The sequence below is a fragment of the Girardinichthys multiradiatus genome, chromosome 12 (genome assembly GCF_021462225.1).
Source record: "Girardinichthys multiradiatus isolate DD_20200921_A chromosome 12, DD_fGirMul_XY1, whole genome shotgun sequence".
NCBI classification, from domain to species: Eukaryota; Metazoa; Chordata; class Actinopteri; order Cyprinodontiformes; family Goodeidae; genus Girardinichthys; species Girardinichthys multiradiatus.
Window position 1 is genome coordinate 2,283,475 of NC_061805.1, and position 20,713 is coordinate 2,304,187.

The 20,713-nt window shown below is 39.5% G+C and overlaps 1 protein-coding gene across 3 annotated transcripts in view; it reads left to right on the forward strand.

Annotated features, from left to right (window-relative positions):
• LOC124878537 (protein crumbs homolog 2-like) overlaps window positions 1–20,713 on the forward strand; it is a 51,293-nt gene that overhangs the window by 4,216 nt on the left and 26,364 nt on the right. For all 3 annotated transcript variants that reach the window (XM_047382522.1, XM_047382520.1, XM_047382523.1), the window contains exons 2-6: window positions 3,785–4,480; window positions 5,324–5,519; window positions 14,892–15,031; window positions 19,003–19,188; window positions 19,269–19,382. In XM_047382522.1, the coding sequence (XP_047238478.1) occupies window positions 3,785–4,480; window positions 5,324–5,519; window positions 14,892–15,031; window positions 19,003–19,188; window positions 19,269–19,382 (1,332 nt within the window). The remainder of the gene's footprint in view (window positions 1–3,784; window positions 4,481–5,323; window positions 5,520–14,891; window positions 15,032–19,002; window positions 19,189–19,268; window positions 19,383–20,713) is intronic.

Below are 20,713 nucleotides of genomic sequence, written 5' to 3' on the forward strand. Positions count from 1 at the left end.
ATTCAGTTTTATTCTAATATATTAAAGTAAGTAAAATCAAGTCTATCCCATGTGGCTCGTCAATAGCTCTTAAATTGCTTTTTGTATGCTGCAGATGGATGTTTTAGGGTGACTTTTCCAAAACTTGAATCTTATCCTAACAAGCATGTAAGTTCTTGAAGTAGAGGCGAAATTATGAAAACGAAACCTCCCAGGCTTTAGAGGTATGAAAAGCAGGGAGGTGAAGGGAGGAGAAGTGAGACAGCGATGTGAGAAGGAAGTTTTGGTGTTAGGTGGAAGTGATAGGAGATGCCAGTGAAAGGAAGTGGAGGTGTTAAAGTGCTTACAGTGGAAAGTAAGGGATGGAGGTGTTAGATGGAAGATGAAAATGCATTGTCACTGCTGTTGATGTTGTTTGTGGAGAAGCTGGTTGTCTGCCATGTAATTAGGAAGCTTGTATTCACCCAACCAAGTGTAACATTTTTACTGGTTGTAAAAATCAATCAGCTTGTTAGTTGGCATGAAAGGAAGATATCAGGAATGGCCAGACCTGACCTGTATGTGCCTTTTCTTTAGAGGTTGCCCTTTAAATTCAGAAAATACTGAAGCAGCACTGTTTTAGGATAGTACATACTTTAAGATTAACATTGCTTTCACAACAAGGGTCAAATTGGTTAACTTGAGATTCTACCCTCCAAATTAGACTTGTTCTGCTTGTTGCTTTCTTTCTCTCAATTACACTACATGACCATCTGCCTTCACACACATTTGAGTTTGAGTGACACCGCATTCTTAATACATATGATTTAACGTGATGTCAGCCCACCTGGGCCTTTGAGGGTACAACAGCTTAAACTCTTCTTCAAACACTTTTCACAAGTTTTAGGAGTGTGTTTATTGGAAATGTTGACAACTCTTAAAAGATACTGATGTTAGACAAGAATGTCTGATTCACAGTCTCACTCCAATTCATCCCAAAGGTGTCCGGTCAGGTTGAGGTCAGGATTTTATGCACACCAGCCAAGTTGTTGCAAACCAAACTTGCTCATCTATGTTCTTATGGACCTCACTTTGTGCACTGGTGCTCAGTCATGTTGGAACAGGAAGGGGCCATCCCCAACCTGCTCTCACAAAGTTAGGAGCAGGACATTATCCAAAATGGTATTATAAGACATTAAGAATTCCTTTCACTGGAACTAAGAGACTAAGCCCTACTCCTGAAAAACATCCCCATGCAATAATCTTACAATGCAGTCAAATGTCATTCTCCTGGTAACTGTCAAACCCAAACTCATCTACTGCACTGCCAGACAGAGAGGCATGGTTCATCACTCCAAACACCACATCTGCACAGCTCTACAGTCCAGTGGCAGTGTACTTTACACCACTGCATCCAATGCCTTGCTCTGCACTTGGTAGGCTAATGTAAGGCTTGGATGCAGCTGCTCAACCTTGGGTGCAAATTTCTTTCAAGCTCTGTACACGCTATTCTTCACCTAATCTGAAGGCTGCATGAAGTCTGGAGGTCTGTAACTATTGGCGCTGCACAAAGTTAGTGATCTCTGCTCACTATGCTCCTCAGCATCGACTGATCCACCTTTGTGATTTTATGTAGCCTATCCCTTCCCAGCTGCGTTGCTGTTGTTCCCAATCACCTTCACTTTGTTATAATACCATTAAATATGACTGTGATATTTGAAGTTGTGAGGAAACTTTAAGACTGGTGGCATTTTATAATAATAATGCACTGAAATTACTGAGCTCCACAGAGTGACTCCAATCTTTAACAAATGCTAGGAGAAGCAGTCAGTATGGCTTGGTGCTGGATTTTATACCTCTGTGACCATTGCAGAGACTGGAACACCTGCATTCAATGATCTGGAGGGATGAACAAATACTTTTGCAGTAACAGTTTAAATTGTAAGCTCTGCTCTGTGTATGACTGTCATTATTATCTACTGTGTTACATTAAATTAAGTGGGTTAAGCTTTCATTATTGACACAGTAAGAGTAATAGGTTTACATTTAACACCATCTGCTCTGGACCTAAGTCCACAGAAAAGTGCTTGTAATTCTTTATCATCAGATTGGTTTCTAAGCTTCTTCAAGTGTTACTGCAGTAAGCAGACTATTGTATTAGCTGTAGTATAATATTAAAACATATAATCTTAAGGACCGACAACAGGTCTGAGGGACATTAGCATAATTAACTCACATTGAAAAAGAACAAACAACTGACCAGTTCCTATTCCATAAGATGACAGCTTGTTACATTTTTATTAGGAAAGCAGCCTAGAGGAAAGTACCAGAGTGACTATAATGACCTGATTATATTGAAATGGCAAAAATCATGACAACATGAACAGTTTATTATTATTATAAATAGTATTATCTGACCTTAAAGGTGTAAATATTTGTTTGATTTCACCATTTAAACAGTAGAATTACTTCTGTTCAAATATTATTTAATAAAGACTATAAAAAGAAATTGCAGATTTTGCTCAAAGTATTTTATATAACTACTGACCATTCTTGTTTTGTAAAACATAACTAAAACTAAGGGACCCTGCTGTGATGAAGTACATATCTCTTAGAATTCCTTCATGTTTCAGATTTCGAAAGAAAACTCCTGAACAGGTCTCCTAAGATTAATTTACTCGCAGACCTTAGCTGTTGAAGCTGGTTGGTTAAAAAATTATAGATGCCACCTGAAACAATGGAAAATATTCCAAAACTCCTTCAAGAAGTCGAATCAAAAGATATTATTTGCCCTCTGTAAGCTGAGTCTAATATTTTGAGCGAGTCCCAACAAAATGGGACTGTTGCAAAGGGGAAACATCAAGGATCGCATCATAGCATTTGGACAGAAATGTACAATAGCAGAAACAGTTTGGTGCTGTGAACTGTCAGACCTGGTCTGAAGTAAAAGCCAAACAAGAACCTCCAATAACACCTAAAACAAAACAATACAAGGTTCAAGAGGGTAAAAGAGAATTAGGAGTTGTGTATCTTCATTGGACAAAAAGATGTAGCTGAAACGTTTGTTTGGTGCCATCTCATTGAAACATCTACAGACACCTGAAGAAAACAAGCACATCCCCATAGTCATTGATGACTACTCCTTTATGGCACAGAGCTGTAAATGGAAATGTAGACATTGAAGTTTAAGACATTTGTCTCATTTCATCAAATTAAAGTAGGTTTGCTAAGGATGAAATTGTTTTCCAGGTTAAAGGCAGATCAACTCATTGACAACGTCAACTAACAGTCTAGATGTTGATCTTATTTATAATTTATGGTTGGGATTGAAATGAATGTGCATGACAAGGTTCCATCCTTGTTGAGAGAACTGGAACCTGATTGATGGACAAGTCTTAAAATGTAAAATGTCACGGATGGAAGAGGAGACGGAACAAAGTACCAGAACTTGTTCTCTACATGATACAAAAAAATAAGAAATATTCTTGTTTAGAACAAGGATATTTTTTGTGAGGTACACATATAGCTCAGTAGATTAGAGTATTATTGAAAAGATTATTTATTTCAGTAATGTAATATTGTAATATTTGGAGTAACTGAATATTGGGTTTTCATTAGCTGTTAGATATACCATAATAAATTAACAGAAATAAATGACTCTGTGTGTAGTGAATTTATATAGCTGAATTAATGAAAGCTTGTAACCTTTCAGGAAGGCAATAAGAAACCAACACAGCTGATTTAACTTCATTGTTTCTCATGTGAAGAATAGTAGTAGTAAATTTACACTTCTTGTATTTTATGTTTTTGTTCCCCTTCTTCCTAGGATTACTGTGTACAGCAGCAGCGGACAGTTGTTTATCCTCTCCTTGCAACAATGGAGCAACATGCATCGACCACATGGGTAAATATGTCTGTCTGTGTACCAAAGGACCAGTGTGGTACATGGGTAAAAACTGTGATCAGCTGTACGATCCCTGCATTTTGGCACCTTGCACCAACTGTACCAGCACACGTGGGACGGATCAGTTTACCTGTCAGTGTCCAGACGGCTTCACAGGGAACAGCTGTGAAGAGGGTGTGGATGAATGTCAGAGCAGCCCCTGCACTGGTGTTAAGTCCAACTGTGTGGGCAGAGTCAATGGGTATTCATGCCACTGTCCCATTGGTCTGGGAGGTGAGGACTGCCAGGAGTACATGACCATTTGCTCAGTGGAACCATGTCAGAATGGTGGCACTTGCCTAGACATCCCTGACCTTGGCCCCCAGTGCCAATGTCCTGCTGGATTCCAGGGTATGAACTGCGAGGAGAATGTCAATGAGTGCCAGTCTGACCCCTGCCAGAACGGAGCCATCTGTAAAGACAGAGTCAACGGCTACCAGTGTTTCTGCGTGCCTGGATTTCAGGGTTACCACTGCGACCTGGACATTAATGAGTGTGCCTCACAACCCTGTCAGAACAATGGTACATGTCTGGATAAGGTGGATCACTACGTGTGTGACTGCACTCCAGGTTTTAAAGGTAATGCATTGTTTGGATAAGTCAAGTTTTAACTGGATGGGACAGACTGATGTATAAAACTGTGCAAAAGCTTAGAACATGTTCAGTTTATTCTGATTTACGATTAGACTTTAACAGGGGGCATACGGTGATGGTCACAATTATTGGCACTCTTGGAAAAGATATGTGGAAGCTTTACAAGCAAACTCTACTTGTTTGCAGGAAAATCCATCCATCCATCCATCCATCCATCCATCCATCCATCCATCCATCCAGTAATGTTTGAAATTATTTTTGAATAGCATAATGGGTAACTGACTTAAACACACAGTGTTCCAGTGGAAGATGCTAAAACCCATGGGAATTCAGTTTGTTTGGTGTGTGCATGCCGTACAAAAGTGTGAGTAAAAATAGAACAGTTTTGAAGATCCAAAATAACCAATTACACTGGGAAAAAACATTAAAGGCATCTGCTCTCCATAGGATTCATTATGTTCTACTGTAACATAGTCAAAGAGTCAAAAAGTGTCATACTTTGAAACGTCGGTGTTAAGATTGATAACTTTGCCTAACGTTTGGCTTGGTGTTCTTTCTATACAAGACATTACAGCAATAAGTGGTAATTTAGTCATGAAAGTCAAAGACTAAAAATGTGTTCACTATGCTGTAGGACAACACACAGTTTGTAAAATATATTGGCCTACTTCATACTTCTATAAACCAAGTTTCTATTGTGAATACATGTTTTTGACATCATTAGTCTGTCAGTTCTGTTGTTATTGTGTAGGTTTAGTGCAGCACTTGTACTTGGATAATTAAGTGGGAGGTTAGAATATGTCATGGCCTTCCTCTGGCACCCTGCAGGCATTAACTGCGAGGCGGAGATCGATGAGTGTGAGTCCCTTCCCTGTCAGAACGGTGCCACCTGTCGAGACCATGTCGCCATGTACTCGTGTGTGTGCGTGGCAGGTTTCCAAGGCCAGGACTGTGAGGTCAACATTGACGAATGTGCCAGCATGCCTTGTCTGAACAGGGGCAAGTGCAATGATGGGGTCAACAGGTAAGATTACAAAAAGCCATGCTTTTAAACTTCATCACATGACATTATGTCCAGACACTTTCCCTTACCTTAACTGTGGCTACTTCTTTTTGAATCCTGTCATCAAAGATCAGTTATACAGAATGTTTTTGCAGAAATACATAAAGATTAATACTTAAATAATTATACATCACCTTGTGTGTCAATCTAGAGATTTGTCTGCTTCTTATTATTTAGCTGTCCACAGGACAGATTATTTAACCATAACTTCAAGTTATAACAAGGTGGCAAATAACCGAGTAGTACTGAATTAGATTAAACTAATATAGTTAATAGTACTGAGATCTTAACAAGCTGCTCAGTGGTTCTAGTTACCACTGTTGATTTACAGTTTACAATGCTGAGATGTTTCTGTATGTACTTTCCATGTTCTCCCCATGCAAGGTGTAATTCAGGTTCTCTAGTTTCCTCCAAAAATTCAAAAAGATGCCAATTGTGAATTATCTTTTGTTTCTTTGTTTTCCTTGTGATGGATTGGGGACTAGTTGGGGCATATACCATAACCCTCCCACTCTCTTGTCTGCTGGGATGGGCTCCAATCCCTGGTGATCAGAAACATAATTTAGCAGGTACAAAAGGCGTATGGTTGGATGAAAGGAAAGTGGAAAGCATAACCCATCTGTGCTCAATGTGTTTTTTTCATGCTGCTTTCATTATCATTCTGGCATATATATATATATATATATATATATATATATATATATATATATATATTTATATATATATATATATATATATATATATTTATATATATATATACACACTACCGGTCAGAAGTTTTACTAAGGGCATCAAAATAGTAAATGAAAACACATATGGAATTATGTAGCAAACCAAAAAATTGTTAAAGAACTTTAAATGTGTTTTATATTTTAGATTATTTAAAGAAGCCGCCCTTTGCTGTGCTGACTGAAATATTAACTTTTGGCCATCTTTCAATGAACCTCTGGGAAGAGCTTTCAAGACTCTTTGGAAAACCATTTCAGGTGACCACCTCATGAAGCTCATGGAGAGAATGCTAAGGGTACAATGCAGTCATCAAAGCAAAGGGAGGCTATTCTGAAGAATCTAAAATAGAAAAATGTTTAGATTTATTTCACACTTCTTGCGTGCATACCTTTAGCATACAGAAAAAGGTTTGTGAAATTCCCCCTGAGGTTTTACTCTGCAATAATTTACCATACCTTTTAGCACTTTCTTGGCCTTCATATCAAGCACCTTAAACTACTTGGGTCTATGGGGTGTGCTATATTCACGTTGACCTTCAGCATTCCAAAATTATAATTTATCCTGGACTGTCTAATAATTGTATTTAACAGTAGGATGAACAAACTACAGAAATGTGATATGTGAATGTGTGACACATTACTAAATGCACCACAGAAACAGAATAGGTGCATATAAACCTAAATAGAAATTCAGAGAACGTATGGACAGTGAAGGGATGGTAATCAAAGATTAGTGCTTTAATCAGTCATCATGATGAGGAGCTGTATTCTATGGTGAGCCTAGTAAAGCTTAGCATCCCATCCAGCAGTGTGTCTGTCTAAGGCAGCATAGCAGACAGTAAAGTTGACCAGGGATAAGAATTAATCCACTTGTTGTAACTCACCACGATGAGTCATTGGATAGCTGGAATTGCTCCAAAAACCTGGTACAGTTGTAACAGATTGGACTAGTTGGAAGTCAGGATGTAACATGACTCGCAATGTTTTTAATTCAACACAAAGTCAGTTTTAACTTGCATAGATTGTGTGTCACACTGCAGTAAGTCATTTGGTCAGCCTAATTAAGCTTCTTTCCTTGTTCACTGATTTTTTATTTGGTATATGGTGTGTGTTTATGGACGTTTATTCCCTTTGGGTCATGTTCTGATTTTCAATAAATGGGTAGCCAGTTAACTTGTCTGGAAAATTTTTGAATAGCTTAAAGTAGTAAAAATTGATAATCTTAAGCCAAGATGAAATCGTTCTATTGGCAGTAAATACTTTTTACTGAGTCCATAGAGGCCTCCAAGAAAGTATTTCTCAAGCTGTCAAACAACCCAGCGTAATGTAGCGCCTAAGGGAGTGCAGAAGGATAACATAAAGAGTTGTTTGAAAGTACTCAATGAATGTGGCGCAGATGTCACAAAATTTGCATCACATTGTTTGGAGGATTTTCCCCGCTGTGACATTTTCAAATATGGACATGTGTGCCTTGCTCAAGACAATGGAGCACCTACAATGACGTCGGTGCCATGCGGTGTGTGCACTACAACTCCGGGGGAAGTGTGTGCAGATTTCGGCCTGATCACCTCTCAGAAAAGTGGCAGGGTTTGTCCTCTGGACTGTCAGGTGGGAAGCCAGGAACTCAACGAGACAAATGCACGGAACGGTGAATATGGATAGCGGCTGGAACCCGGGGGACAGAGGTGTCTGAGGCTACTACCGGAGCTGCTTCCCGTGATGAGGAGACTGACAACAAAGGGACACATATGTCAACTAGCTGTGGCGAGCACGAGATGAATGCTGCCGGATCTCCAAAATGGTCTACTGTTTTAAAAAGAGGAAAACCATCATCTAATGGTAAAACGGGAACTCGCTTTTGACGAAGCCAGGTAGAAGCTTGGGTATTGTGGGGACAGGGGCAGCTGACCACCATATTAAGACAGTGACGACCAAAGAGATACGTTTAAGTCAGGTGAGAATTTGGAAGAAAAGCACTCACCAGGAGTGTTTTTGCTTCCAAATTCTCACCTGACTTAAACGTATCTCCAAGAAAAACTTGGACGAAAGGTTACATGTCAGAAAATAGCCACAACTAACAGTAGGTTTCCTCGTCTAATGTGACAGCTGAGTGCAAAGATGTAGCAGTGATGTACAGTACAGACCAAAAGTTTGAACACACCTTCTCATTCAAAGAGTTGTCTTTATTTTCATGACTATGAACATTGTAGCTTCACACTAAAGGCATCAAAACTATGAATTAACACATGTGGAATTATATACTGAACAAAAAAGTGTGAAACAACTGAAAATATGTCTTATATTCTAAGTTCTTCAAAGTAGCCACCTTTTGCTTTGATTACTGCTCCAACAAAAAAAAGTAATTTGAAATATAGTTTTGCCAGAGAAAATGTAAGCCAAAGGTTATTGTTTGAAACTACAGCAGTATTTCTCCTTTACCTTGCATGTGTTGTCACTGACATCCTCCAAGCACGTTCTGTGTGGTTGATTGGTAAACCTCCAAACCCTCCGGATGATCCCCAAAACTCATTTGTTTGTCTTCTATCCGAATGTCCTGAAGGCACCCCTTGAAGTTTCCACCCCGGGCATTCATGTTCTTGCCTACAGGGAGCCCTCCCACAAATGCCACATCTCCTGCTTCTATGCTCACGTTGCCTAAAGCTCGATGATTTCCCGCTTTAGGATAAACCACATGGCCATTCTTAATCTTTATGGTCACTAAATGATTCTTCCCATCAGTGACTTGTTTAGCTTCTGACAGCAGAGTAGTGTGAGGACTGTAGATGGCAACAGTGCTTTCCTTCAGATAGACTGTCAGGTAGGACTTTCCCTGCCGGCAGAACTGCAGAAGCAAGCCGTTGTGTTTGAGGGAGTGCATTAAAAAGGAAACGGTCAAGTTTTCTCCATGGCTGTTTGAAATGTTGACAGTGGAATAACTGCTGGTGTTCTCATGGCCAAACGTAAATGACTGATATTCTGAATCGGGAGTGGAAAAGACAAAGGTGCAACTATATTATTTTAACATATTGGGAAACTGGCCACCACATACAGTACAGACCAAAAGTTTGGACACACCTTCTCATTCAAAGAGTTTTCTTTAATTTAATGACTATGAATATTGTAGCTTCACAATGAAGGCATCAAAACTATGAATTAAAACATGGAATTATATACTGAACAAAAAAGTGTGAAACAACTGAAAATATGTCTTATATTCTAGGTTCTTCAAAGTAGCCACCTTTTTCTTTGATTTCTGCTCCGCACACTCTTGGCATTCTGTTGATGAGCTTCAAGAGGTAGTCACCTGAAATGGTTTTCCAACAGTCTCAAAGGAGTTCCCAGAGATGCTTAGCACTTGTTGGCCCTTTTGCCTTCACTCTGTGGTCCAGCTCACCCCAAACCATCTCGATTGGGTTCAGGCCCGGTGACTGTGGAGGCCAGGTCATCTGGCGCAGCACTCCATCAATCTCCTTCTTGGTCAAATAGCCCTTAGAGAGCCTGGAAGTGTGTTTGGGGTCATTGTCCTGTTGAAAAATAAATGATGGTCCAACTAAACGCAAACCAGATGGAATAGCATGCCGCTGCAAGATGCTGTGGTAGCCGTGCTGGTTCAGTATGCCTTCAATTTTGAATAAATCCCCAACAGTGTCACCAGCAAAGCACCCCCACACCATCACACCTCCTCCTCCATGCTTCACAGTAGGAACCAGTGATGTACAATCCATCCGTTCACCTCTTATGCGCCGCACAAAGACACGGTGGTTGGAACCAAAGAGCTCAAACTTGGACTCATCAGACCAAAGCACAGATTTCCACTGGTCTAATGTCCATTCCTTGTGTTCTTTAGCCCAAACAAGTCTCTTCTGCTTGTTGCCTGTCCTCAGCAGTAGTTTCCTAGCAGCTATTTTACCTTGAAGGCCTGATTCACACAGTCTCCTCTTAACAGTTGTTCTAGAGATGTGTCTGCTGCTAGAACTTTGTGTGGCATTGACCTGTTCTCTAATCTGCTGTTAACCTGCGATTTCTGAGGCTGGTGACTCGGATGAACTTATCGTCCGCAGCAGAGGTGCCTCTTGGTCTTCCTTTCCTGGGGCGGTCCTCATATGAGCCAGTTTCTTTGTAGAACTTAATGGTTTTTGCAACTGCACTTGGGGACACTTTCAAAGTTTTCCCAATTGTTCGGACTGACTGACCTTCATTTCTTAAAGTAATGATGGCCACTCGTTTTTCTTTACTTAGCTGCTTTTTTCTTGCCATAATACAAATTCTAACAGTCTACTCAGTAGGACTATCAGCTATGTACTGTATCCACCTCCTGCACAACACAACTGATGGTCCCAACCCCATTTATAAGGCTTGAAATCCCACTTTTTAAACCTGACAGGGCACACCTGTGAAGTGAAAACCATTTCAGGTGACTACCTCTTGAAGCTCATCAACAGAATTCCAAGAGTGTGTGGAGCAGTAATCAAAGCAAAAGGTGGCTACTTTGAAGAACCTAGAATATAAGACATAGTTTCAGTTGTTTCACACTTTTTTGTTCAGTATATAATTCCATGTGTTAATTCATAGTTTTGATGCCTTCAGTGTGAAGCTACAATATTCATAGTCATGAAAATAAAGACAACTCTTTGAATGAGAAGGTGTGTCCAAACTTTTGATCTGTACTGTACATCCCTGTTATCTGGCCCATGGGTTTGTAAATAAGGTGTTTTCATGACCCACGCAGTAGGACTGGAGTTCCTGGCTCAAGATGGTGCTGCTTTGAGAGGGTGAATGAGTGGGCCTTCATCGGACCGCTGCACTGATGCATATTAAGACGAGCCATGAGTAGCTGCTGTCATACAACTGTCGCGGACTACGCGTGGGACAGAAGATAGAGCTCGTTGAATAGTTGTAGACCACTTGTTGGGTCAGTGTGATGTGCTGTGTTTACAAGAGACATTTCTGCCAATGCAGGACTTGGAAGGGTTAAACTCGATACATGCTGACTTTCATGGAGCAGGAGAGTCCAGAGTGGATATGAAATAATAGGCTACGGGGTGGATTCCTGCAGGAGTAGCGACTCTCTGGAACAACAAACTTGATTCCTGTGTCACTGTTGTCAGACTGGTGTATAGCAATACGCTGACAAGGAATGTGTTATCCTAAATGTGTATACCCATGAGTGTCATCATAATGGAGCTGAATATCTTATTTGACCTGCTTTTATCAGTTCTTCTATACAGGATAATAGCTTTTCCAGTGTGTTGGTTATTAGGGATATGAACTTAGATATTTCAGAAAATTAGCTTTTTGCTAATTATTTCAACCAATTTTGTGAGAATAATGATTAATTATGTCATCTAAAGTCCTATTGCCTATAGCTTTACAGATATAAGTGAGGCAAGGCATACAACCTCTTGGTTGGACCACTGTGTTTCTACAGCAGATGCGCATGTCACATTGAAGGATATGAACATTTTTTTATGAGTTATCAACAGCTGATCACATACCTTTTGGGATGAAAATAAATGACCATGTTTTACCTGTGACAGAAAATTATGACGATGAAAATAGGTCTTGAGTGGACTGGAGCTCTCTCACACAGCAGGAGATTCTATCTTATTGTGTGAGCACAGAAAGATTACTAGAAGACATATACCTGCCAAGAGAAGCAGTTATGTGTAGATATGGTAAATGCCAGAATTCTGAACATATTTCAGTGATTTGTTATATGTATGAAGATATAATTAAAGCACTGATTGATTCCAGTAAATCCATACACAGAATAAAAGTTTAAAAGAAAGTCAAACCTGGTTGGAATGCCCATGTAGCTAGATTTTATATAAAGGTATGTGAGGCTTCCAACGGCTGGATTATGGCAGAAAGAGCAAGATATGGGCCAGGTTTTGAACACAAAAGGGTCACAAATGCACAATATAAGTATCCTCTTTGTTTCATCTCAAGAAGTGAGCAGACAATGACTGCTGACTGCAGTATAAAAGTGCTTATGAATTTTGGAAAGAAGTTAGGTCAACGAAAACTAATTTCTCTGCCATCTGTTGTTGAATGTATCTCTGGTACAGATAATATCTTAGAACTGTGGCAACATTACAGGAAGCCATTTATTTGTGTACAGAGTGATTCTTATAGTGTGAATGAAGTTTATAGCTCAGATGCAAATTTCTGTCATGAAGTCCATGAAGTTGTCAAAGAATAAAGCCACTGGGGAATGTGGGATCTCAGCTGAGCACTCAAAGTTAGCAAGTGGAAGGTTAGCTCTGCTCTTCATCTGCTTCACAGCTTTTTTAACACATGGGTTTTTACCTGACTCTATGCTAACTCTATAGTTAGTCCCTGTTATCAAAGATAAAGCTGGAGAAATTGGCATCTTGGAGAATTACAGACCAATAGCGTTGGCTAGTATTGTGTTTAAAATTGTTGGGAAAATTCTGCTGGACAAGATCTCAGAATTTGTTGTATGTTCAGATGCTTCCAAAGCCCTTTGATAAGTTAACCATGGAAAACTGGTTATGAAATTATTTTGAAAGGGTGTACCTAATTTTATTGTAAGAATCTAAACTTATTGGTATGCTCAGCAAGTGATGGTGGTCAAATGGGAAATGGTGTGTCTGCACCATTTAAGGTTGGTAATGGGTCAGACAGAGGGGGGATGTTATCCCCTATTCTTTAAATGTGTTTCTGGATGAACTATCAACAAGATGCCTGTAAAACTGGATGCACCGCTGGGAATTCTTTTTTCAACCATTTGTTGTATGCATATGACCTGGTGGTTTTCAGTCTGAGCACTGCAGGCCTGCAACAGTTGCTTAATATTTGCTCAGGCTATGGCCTGGACTATGATCTTCAATACAATGCAGTGAAAAGTATGGTAATGATATGTAAAACTAAGGAGGATAAAAGTACATAATTTTCAGATTTTTATCTGTTAGTGTTAAATGGAACAGAGAAAATAAAATATCTTGGGCATATATCAACAGAGGAATTGTCTGATGATGACAATAGACAATGTAGAACATTATATGCTCAAGACAAACGCACTAGCATGCACGTTTGAATCCTGTACAGATAAGGTGAAAATAATGCTGTTTAAATCATTCTGTACAGCTCTACACACAGCTCATCTCTGGCCCAATTATAAAGAAGGAAGCTTGCAAAGGCTGCAGGTGGCCTACAGTGATGTTTTACGTGTGCTTCTCAGGAGGCCGAGATGGACCAGTGCAAGTGAGATGTTTGTCTCAGTAGGATTAAAAATGCTGCAAGCTAACTTGCATAAGCTGTATGGCTTTATTTGTCGATAGCTTGATTCACAGACTCATTCAATCATGTCACTAGTTAATATCAGCTGTAGTGCCATTCGTTACCAGTCCAGGATGTGGAGACACTGATACAGTTGTCTTTTAAAGTGACTTTTTAATTTGTTTGTTTTATTATTGCCAGTTGTGAATGTGTCTTTTTGTATATAATGGACTTCGAGTCCATAATAAAGTTGGAATTAAATAATTGAATTGGATATTCCCTGTCCAGGGTGTGCCCTGCCTCTCGCCCATAGACTGCTGGAGATAGTCACCAGCTTCCCCGTGACCCACTATGGAATAAGCGGTAGAAAATGACTGACTGACTTGGATATTCAGTAGTAATGCCACCACCGACGTTAGTACTCTGAATTTTAATTTCAGTAATACTGTTAAAAATCTGGGAGTGATTTTTGATAAGGATTTTAAGTTTAGTAAGCAAATTAATTCAATAGTCAAGTTGAGCTTTTATCATTTACACCTTTTGGCTAAAGTTAAGCCTTCCACTCAGACATTGAGACAGCTATAAACACTTTTATCAGCACAATAATTGACTACTGTAATGCTCTTTATGTTGGTGTCAGTCAGTCGTTACTCAGTCATCTGCAACTAGTAAAACATGCAGCTGCCCGGCTTCTTACGGGTACCACCAAACAATAGCACATCACTCCTGTTTTATTTTCTTTGCACTGGCTTCCTGTCTATTTTAGAATGGATTAGAAATGTCTGCTGTTTGTTTTTAAAGCTTCAAATGGTTTGGCCCCATCTTATTTATCTGATTTGTTATGTCTTTATGTTCGTGGTAGATCACTGAGGTCTTCATCCCAGTATTTATTAAATGTACCAAGGACTAAGTGCATTGGGGTGATAGAGGACTCTCAGTAGCAGCTCGTAGACTGTAGATCCAGTTCCCTCCCGAACTATGCTCTATCTCTAATCTGGGCTTTTGTTTTAAATCGAAACTTAAAACTTTATTATTTAGAAATGCTATTAATACATAGTAGTTTGATAGCACATTATTCCAGCGTTTGTATTGTTATATTATTTTTGTTGTTGGTTGTTTTACATTTTACCTTTTTATGAAATGTTTTTCCTTTTTATGTATGCTTTGTAAAGTACTTCGGTTGCCTAGTTGGCAGTTTAGAAAGGGCTATACAAATAAAAAATAATAGTGATATTAATAAGTTAAATTGTGCTCAAGCATGCACAGTCTCTGTGGGGTGATGAAAGAATGGAGAGGAGTATTACTTAAAGACCCTCCATTAAAGGCTACTGGTCAACTACTCTGTGTCTCTGCTCTTTCCCAGTTATCAGTGTGACTGTGACGGGACAGGCTTCACTGGGGACCACTGTGAAATCGATATTCCTGAATGTGCATCTGACCCTTGCCAGCATGGAGCCAAATGCTTAGAGGGAATCAACCAGTACATATGCCTCTGCTGGGCAGGTATACTACAGTTTAACACAAATTAGCTTGCAAACCAACCGCCCCAGTGGAGGGACACTTTCAGATTCACAACTGTTGAAAGATTATTATTTCAAACTGGTATGTATACATACTGTCTAGAATTTAGGAAATTGAGGTATTCTTTCAACATGCATTACATTGCCAAAAGTATTTACTATAACATTCAAATCATATAATTTAGGTGTCCTATTCACTCCCATGGCCACAGGTGTTTAAAGACCAGCAGCTAGTGCTGCAGACTGCTTCTACAAACTTTTGTGTTAGATTGGGTTGCTCTCAGGAGCTCAGTGAATTTCATCATGTAATCATGATAGGATGCTACATGCGCAATAAGTCCCATCATGAAATTTCCTCACAACTAAGTGTTTTACATGCAGCTGTTAGTTGGGTTTTGACAAAGTGAAAGCTATTTGGAATAACAAGAGTGCTTTAAAGATATTTAAACATTGTGTAAAGCAAGCTGATAATGGATCCTAGAGCAATGGAGGGGTGTTCTCTGGAGTGACTAATAATGTCTTTCTGTCTGGTATCAAGTGGGCGAGTCTGTGTTTGGGAGTTGCCATCAAAAGAGCACCTCTCTTATTGCAATATGGCAAATGCAAAGTTTGGTACAGAGGGAATAGCAGTGTGTGGCTGTTTACCAAGAGCCTCATGAACGAAGCGTGCATGTGCACTAAAACCTTGCTGTGCACCATGTGCAAAAATAAAGGTGACTGTAAATATTTCTCTTTTTTTGTCACATTGATGCAAATGTGCATGAAATGCATATAAATTATCTAAGGGGCACGTTCATTTTCACTAAAAGAAAAACAGTGTTGGATCAGCACATTAAGTCTAAACTAAAAAAGTAGCATTCCCTGCAAAATTGCAGTGTGAATGCTGTAAGCTGAATTTTTCAGCTGACACTGAAAGAAGCTAAAGTCAACTAAAATAAATTATTGAAATGTAAAACATTAGCATAAACAGGAAACTGTCTGCTGATCAACTTAACTAGAAAAACTGTAAGCTACTATTGGCAGAACAAGCTGAAGTTAATGCAAAACCCTCCATCAATGCCAATCTATTTTGTTGACAGTATATTATTACAGGCACGACACTAGGTAAAGTGAATGTTTTAAAAAGTATAAAATATATAAATGCTAATAAATATAGCCATTATATCCTAAATGAGCTGAATATTGCAAATGTTGAATCATTAAAATAGCACAAAGTATGCAATTCAGTTCAGTTTTATTTACATAGCACCAATTCACACCACATCTCTTCTCAAGGTTCTTCACAAAGGGTTGGAATGGTGGGGGTTGTTGGGGAGGTTAGATTAAACTACTGAGTGGTAGAGTTTGGCCATTTTAGAATGGACTATGTGTAGGAGTACTATGTAAAATAATAAACTGATAAAGTTTGTCCATCTAGAGCCCACTGGTGGTAATTGCTATACTACAAACAACAAGGATTGGGATACCTCTCTCTGTCAGACTGATCATAACCATTGGAAAAAAGAAGGGGTTACACAGGTAGCAGAAATAGAGGGTGTGCTTGCACCTCAACCATAACTGAGCCAGTTTAGGCTAAACCTGACTCAAGTAGATACATATCAATTAATCCTAACCATTGAACAGTGCAGTCAGATTCAGTTATTTATTCAAATTTGTTAAAACAATTTTCTATCTAAGGAAACCCAGCAGATTGCATCCAGTCAGTGACTTGCAGCATTCACTCCTCCTGGATGAGCATGTAGAGACAGAGGACAGTCACTGGCGTTGACTTTGCAGCAATCCCTCATACTGGGCATGCCTGTAGCGACAGTGGAGAGGAAAAACTCCCTTTTAACAAGAAGAAACCTCCAGCAGAACCAGAACCAGGCTCAGTGTGAGCAGCCATCTGCCACGACCGACTGGAGGTTTGAAAGAACAGAGCAGAGACACAAAGAGAACAAAGAAGCACTGATCCAGGAGTACTTTCTATGGGTAGGAAAATTAAATGTTAATGGATGTAGCTCCTTTAGTCGTTTCATCTAGAAAGAAAGAACAGATAAACTCTGAGCCAGATTTCAAGTCTAGAGTCTGAAAGAGAGCACATACAGTTAGTCACAGTAGACGCTCAGACAGTAGCCATGTCTAGGAGAGAGAAAGCGTTAAACACTGAAAGACAGGGCCAAGTTTATCATCGGTACAAGGTGAGCATTAAGTTGTTGCCAGCAGAAGCTTGGAACGTTGCCCCTCTCCAGAAAGGTGTCACAGGTAGACACAGATTCAGGCCAGGTGTAGCTTCTAGGAAGAGATAAGAGAGAGAACATAAAGTTAAAAGCTGAAATAACAGCAAATAATGCAAGCGGAAGGAGTTAAGTCGCAAAAAACGTGTAAAGCATTCACACCACAAGTCAGGTGTAATGATTTTTTTAAGGTGGACATGGTGTAGACAATCGCACATGTCCATAGCTGCTTAGAGGTGTGCATAATTGTGGAACGATGGCAGTTTTGGCACTGCTGGAGGACATTCCCCATGGAAGAATTCGGAGGGAGCGTTTGTTTTAGAGATCTTACTGTACTGTTAGCACAAGATGATGCATGGTTTATTAGCTTCTTTAGATTACTCAAGGCAATCATCCTGGAGCTCTGCATGGAAGCTTTTCAGAAGGAGCCGATTGACAGATCAGATATTTCACAATCATCCCTGTGCCGTCCCATGCCACCTGTATGGGACGGCCTCATCGCATGTTGCCCAAATATGTAAGATTTCCCTACACTGTTGCTGAACAGGCATAAAGTAAAGTTGCAGTGAGGAGCGCTATCTGTAAATGAAAATTTATTTGCACCTGTTTATGTCAGTTGCCTCCTACTGCCACTCAATTTCCTTTATTTTGTTAGTGATTCCAGAGGAATGACTGCCATATAATATTCAATATCTTGCCTCCACCTCTGATACTAAAACCTCTATTTCACATTATGTGAATCTCCTCTTCTTTCCCTTGCTGACGCCGCCAGTGGCATGGTTATTTGGACATGTTGTGGGTGCCTTCCAGCTATTTATACTACTGCATATGTATTTATGGGCAGGGACCGGTGGTTCAAGCGCCACATGCAGCTGCACCCAATTCACTGCGAATTGGGATCTATGAAGGCAACGTGTGCGGTGACATGTCTATGCATGGTTTCATACATGTGATTTTTTTTGTGCACCGCAAGTTTCATAATTTCTCTCTACTATCAACATTTAGTATGAAAGCTGTGCACTCTTTTGTACATGAGGCCCCAGGAGTTGGACTCAGTCCCTTAGTTCCACTAAAAGGAACCCTTCAAGTTCAGTATACCAACAACCTTTGGACAATGTTGTGCTCCCACATGTTTTACAAACAGTTTGGAGATAGCCACTTCCTGTTCTAATATGAGCCAGGTCCATGAAGATATTGGTGAAAGTAAGTAATTTGGAAGAACCTGAATGACCTACACAAAATCCTGACCTCAACCCGAGAGAACACCTTTAGAATTGATTACCGATTAAACTGAGAGACAGGCCTTCTTAGCCAACATCAGTGCCTGACCTCAAAAATGCCATTCTTGGAGATTAATGAACAACTACCATAAACACACTCCTAAAACCTTACCAGAAGAATTGAAGCTGTTATAGCTGCAAAGGGTGGGCAGATATCATATTAAACCCTATGGATTAAGAATGGGATGTCACTCAAGTTTATGTATGTGAAGGTATACCTTTGGCAATGTTATGTTTGTACTTTGGGCTTGAAAATGTACTATTAATTAGATAGATTTGATCTATTATTAAAAACTAAACTAATTTGTAGTTTTACATATTTCACCATAATACATTTCGTGGGGGTTTACGAATTTGGACATCCACCTACACTTTTCCGAATTTTTGGAAATGAAGTTAGCAGGACTTACAAAAAAGTCAGAAAACGTTAATATACTTTATACAATATGAATGTTTAGGTTACGAAGGGGAAAACTGCCAGGTGGATATAGATGAGTGTGAGCAGCATCCGTGTGACAATGGCGGAGACTGTTTCCAGCGCTCAGATCTCCAGAACTATGGGAGGCTTTCTGAACTGAACATGACCAGTTTCAGCTATGACATTGCAGCTGGCTTCATTTGTCACTGCCTGCCAGGATTTGCAGGTAAGCTTTAGATCTACTATAAAACATTTGTATTTCTTTATTCACATTCTCTGATTCGGAGGAACGTGTCCCTCTAACAGGTTATAACTGCTCAGTCAATGTGGATGAATGTGAGTCTGCGCCATGTCACCATGGAGGAAGCTGTCAGGATCAGGTCAACTCCTTTCAATGTTTGTGTCCAGAGGGCTTCACAGGTAGAATAAACCTTTTCTCTGCTGTTCTAATCTTGCCTCCTAACAAAACATCTATTCTGAGCTGCTTTTCTCCTCACAGAGACCTAACTGTGTTCCTAACCTAAGGCTAGGCTATCGAACCAAATACATGGCTGTCTGGTTTAACACAGTCTTAAATGCTTTTTCACATACTGCTGGAGAGAAGGGACACATCTGTTTGCATGTGTGGGAAATAAAAAGTACACCTTTTTTCAGCTCTAGGATATTTATTAGGATAAATAACTAAGGCAGTCTTAATTAGATTCTATAGTTATTTTCATCTTCTCAAGTATATACAAGTACCTCTCAAAAATAGAATATTGTGAAAAAGTTCAACATTTTCGTCACCTATTTCAGAAAGTAAAATTCAGGAAGTAGCAAAGCATAGTCATAGAAAGTTAAGTGGAAGGAAAAAGTGTGGTAGGGAATGATGCACTAGCAACGGGGATAACCACAGCCTTGAGAAGATTGTCAAGAAAAATCCATTCAAGAATTTTGGGGAGCTTCACAATGAGTGGGCTGAGGCTGGGGTCAGCACATTGAGAGCCACTAAGTACAGAAAAATCCTACACTAGAGCTACAAATGTTGCATTCCTCGTGTCAAGCCACTACTGAACCAAAGGCAATGTCAGAAAGGTCTTACTTGGGCTAAGGTGAAAAAGAACTAGACTATTGCTTAGTGGTCCAAAGTCCTGTTTTTAGATGGAAGTTAAGTTGAAATGTAATTTTGAAACCAAGGTCCCAGAGTCAAATTTTCTGAGACAGTAAATGTTGGGTTTTTATTATCTGTAAGCCATAATAATCAAAGTTACAATAGTAAAGCCTTAAAATATTTCACTCCAAGTATGTTTAACTTCTTCTAATGAAGGACAAAAAATATTCAACTTTTTCATGATTTTCAAATTTTTGGAGATGTGCCTGTAAAAACAACACATAACAGATTCCACAAGTCAGTTACCTACATTCCAACTTGATCCTAGTTATCAAACAATGCAGTAAAGTCTAGCTGGCTGTATATCTCTCATTTTCTGTCAGATTTTTGTTTGGTCATGTGTTTGGAGAAATATTTTGTCCACTTTTCTTTATAGCATTGCTACAGCTCATTTATGGTTCCATCACAGGATTTCATTGTTTTTTGGCTTTCTGTTGAAGATTTTCTGCTGTTTGAGATCATCGTCCTGTTGCTTTCAGCCAAGCCTCAGCTGGTGGACAGACTTACTGGCTTAACATTTGACTCCAGGACGCTTCTTAAACAGTTTATGGCTGGACCAATGACTACAAGGTGCCCAGGTTTTGTAGCTGCAATACAAACA